General features: G+C 54.3%; 1 protein-coding gene across 1 annotated transcript in view; it reads right to left on the bottom strand.

The window, feature by feature from the left end:
- Positions 1 to 1188: 1188 nt before the first annotated feature.
- The window catches only part of LOC106818022, a 13888-nt gene continuing 11720 nt past the window's right edge, over positions 1189 to 3356 (bottom strand). Inside the window, exons 4-5 of the mRNA XM_014822736.1 lie at positions 1426 to 1839; positions 1189 to 1377 (exon numbers count right to left, since the gene is read on the bottom strand). Of these exons, the coding sequence (XP_014678222.1) occupies positions 1189 to 1377; positions 1426 to 1839 (603 nt within the window). The remainder of the gene's footprint in view (positions 1378 to 1425; positions 1840 to 3356) is intronic.

The following is a 3356-nucleotide window of genomic DNA, read 5'->3' as shown; positions in this document are numbered from 1 at the left end:
TCTCTCTCTCTCTCTGTGTCTCTCTCGCTCTCTCTGTCTCTCTCTCGCTAACAGTAACAGTATGACAGCAGCACTCACCACTGCCAACTCGTATCATTCGCCTGCAATCTCACTTATCTATCGTAGAAGCAGAAACACGCGGAAAAAACGCAAAACTGCGTTCGACCTGCGAGCCGAGCGATAGCACCAAGTACGTAAAACCTCATCACGCGACGTACGTATGCACGTGGCAGACCGAAGAACAAGTGTGTCAAAGTGTCACAGAGACACTGACGGCCAGTCAGTTATAAAAGGGCCGCCTAGCTAGCTCACTAAGCTACTGTACAGTAGGCGAGAAAAACTCATACTTTCTGGAAATAATGAGATCTCTTTTTAAATTGTACTTGTAATTTCTTATCTATAGTCTCCGAGTAAATCATTCGTTTCGGGTTATTTCTTGTCGTTGTCTTCCCCTCTCTAATTTTCGTACAGTTCTTCTATAAGACTTCAGCGTGTGTAGTGCGCAATTCGGGTCTACACTACCACGCTGCCGCGTGAAATATTTGATTCGCAATCACATCGCTAACGTAGCAGTTCTACAGACATATATGTCATGTACATCCTGCCCAGGACAGCCTGCGTCAACGCAAATACCTCGTCGCTCCTAAAACCCATAGATACGTAGAGGGACCCTCGGTATGTGTGCTACGTACATATAGGCAGTGGAATGCGTAAATAAGCTCGTGAGATAACCACATAGATTTTGGGGACACGCACGCGAGACTGCGTGCGTGCGTGGCCATACTATACTATGCTACGTCACGTGTGTGTATGTGCTACGGAGTTAGATGTGGCGCGCAGTAGCACTCACTCACTGCCTGCACAACAGTTCATGCTGCGAGTTCATGTATAGGATACCCACCTACTAGCGACTTGTTTTTTATTAGTTTGTTATGCGACCACACGTCTGGGGGAGAATGGAAGCATAACACATACTTGTCATTATTCATGCATGGGTACACGCACGCGCACAAGCGCACCTGAGCCAAGAGCCAATGCCCTCTGGCTGTTTACCCAGCTTTCAGTCGATGCGCAGCGCACCTGTTCATTGTTCGGCATTCGATGTAGAGGGCAGCACGTGCCAGAAACGTCCGCACACAAGCGTCTTTGTCGAGAACATGAGAAAACACGCGCGAGTTTATTTAAGTACTAGCACTTACCCGTTGCTTTCTGCTGGTGTCGTGGCGGCGGCGGACGCGATGGCACGCACACAGGTGGCGCCGGTGTTCTCTCCGTCGAGGTGCGACGAGTCGGCACGGGCGGCTCCAGCTCGTCCGCGTGGTAGTACCAGGTGGCGCCACCAGCAGCACTCGTCTGCGTAGGTGGCGCTTCGGTAGGCTCTCCCCGCGCCGCCTCCATCCAGCCGCGCTCTCTCTCCGCAGAGACGCCGCGTGAGAGCTTCCGAGGAGAAGGCCGGGGAGGTACGGCCGGCTCCCTCTCTAACGACAAGCGAGGGCGGGGAGGGCGGGGCGGAGGCAGGGCGGGCTTGCCGACGACGCCGCCCTGATTCTTCGCGTCAAACATCGACCCGTCCCCGACGCCTCCGTAATCCAGCCAGTCAAGGTGCGTATACGCAGGTCTCGCCTCCCCAGGGGGCGCCGTCGTCCGGGGCGTCGGCAGCGTGTTGGAGCGCACCACGGTGGCGACGCACGGCCGGCCGTCGGTCCTCCGCCCAGCCGTCGCGTATTTCGTCGTGACCTCAAGCGAGGTCAGGTTGCGCGTCATCAGCGAATTGATGTCCGTCGTCGTCGTCAGCCGCCGATCAAAGTCAAAGTGGCGTCGAGGCTTCGCCGGCGCCACCTGGGGAGAGTAAGGCTTTTGCACTGGTGGCGCCCCCTGCACTGGTGGCGCCCCCTGCACTGGTGGCGCCCCCTGCACTGGTGGCGCCCCCTGCACTGGTGGCGCCCCCCGCTTTCTCGTCTCGTATCTGCCTCTCGTCCGATTCACACTCCTCTTCTCTCTCCTCTCTTATTCGTTGCTCTACGCTGCCCACAACGGTCAAGCCCTCTCAATGCAGGCCGGAGGCGGCTGGCCATTATTAATACAGCTCGCGTGTGTACTAGGCCATTGCAGTACGGGAGATGGAGGTGCTACTACTGTAACAGGTAGATATCAGGTTAGATACAGGTGCCAAGATCGAGCATGGATTAGTGTATTAAGGTGTTATGTGCGATTGAACGCGAGCCGCACGGACGCGGGCGTGTGTCGGTGTGCGTGTGTGCACGTGTGGATGTGCCCGTGTTCGTGTGTGTGTGTCTGTATGTATGGTATTATGCTATAAAGTCCATAATAGAAGTATGTGTGTGTGTGTGTATGGTGTGTTGGTTTTTTTGTTGGGCCGGGATCTTTGTGTGCAGTGCGTGCGTGCGTGCGTGGTGCGTGGCGTGCGTACGTAGCGTACTAGTACGTACGTAGGTAATGTATGTATGTATGTAAGGCAGGGATATGACCTGAGTATCGACAGCCTTTAGGTGCCGCTGGGCGCACTCACGCGGGTGAGGGTGAGTCAGTAGTTCCTATGTGCATCACGTATTGCCTCGCGGGCACGTTGCCCTGCAAGCTGCCGTGTATAGATAGAGTCAGCACCTGACAATGGACCAGCAGCTAGCGAGAGTTGGGATGGATTGGGACGGGAGGGGGGTACGGACTTACGGGAAGTGGGCAGGTGATGTAGGAGTAGGTGGGTGCCTCACTAGCCTGTAGTAGACTGTCAGTAGTGTCAGTAGGCTGTCGTGACTGTTGGATGTTGGGTTTTATAGCCGGGGTCGGTTGGTTGGAAAGGGGAGGGGGTACGGACTTACAGGAAGAGGGTAGGTGATGTAGGAGTAGGTTGCTGCCTCACTAGCCTGTAGTAGACAGTCAGTAGTGTCAGTAGGCTGTCGTGACTCTTGGATGTTGGGTTTCATAGCTGAGGTAGGTTGGTTGGAAAGGGGAGGGGGTACGGACTTACGGGAAGAGGGTAGGTGATGTAGGAGTAGGTTGCTGCCTCAGTAGCCTATCTTAATTGTTGGTTGTTGGGTTTAATAGGATGGTATCTGAGCAGCATTTTCTCAGCGCTTTCGTAATTTCGTATCTTTCCAGTCGATATAAAGACAGACACTCGTGTCCCGTGTATGAAGCGACACATCGGCCCAATCTTAATTTAGCACCCCGGATTAGTTTAGCATATATGCAAACTATATATACAGGGGTCCCAGAATTAGCTAGGAATGGGCAGACACATCAGAGTGGCCCAGGAAACACGAGGTCAATAACGAACCCACTGCTCCTGGGGGTTGCGGGCTGCCTGCCTGAAAAATCCCAGGAAGTGTTACAGG

Source organism: Priapulus caudatus, unplaced genomic scaffold (genome assembly GCF_000485595.1).
Source record: "Priapulus caudatus unplaced genomic scaffold, Priapulus_caudatus-5.0.1 Scaffold1980, whole genome shotgun sequence".
Taxonomy (NCBI): Eukaryota; Metazoa; Priapulida; class Priapulimorpha; order Priapulimorphida; family Priapulidae; genus Priapulus; species Priapulus caudatus.
Note: the sequence above shows the minus strand (reverse complement) of the source record. Positions and strands in the feature narration are given on the sequence as shown.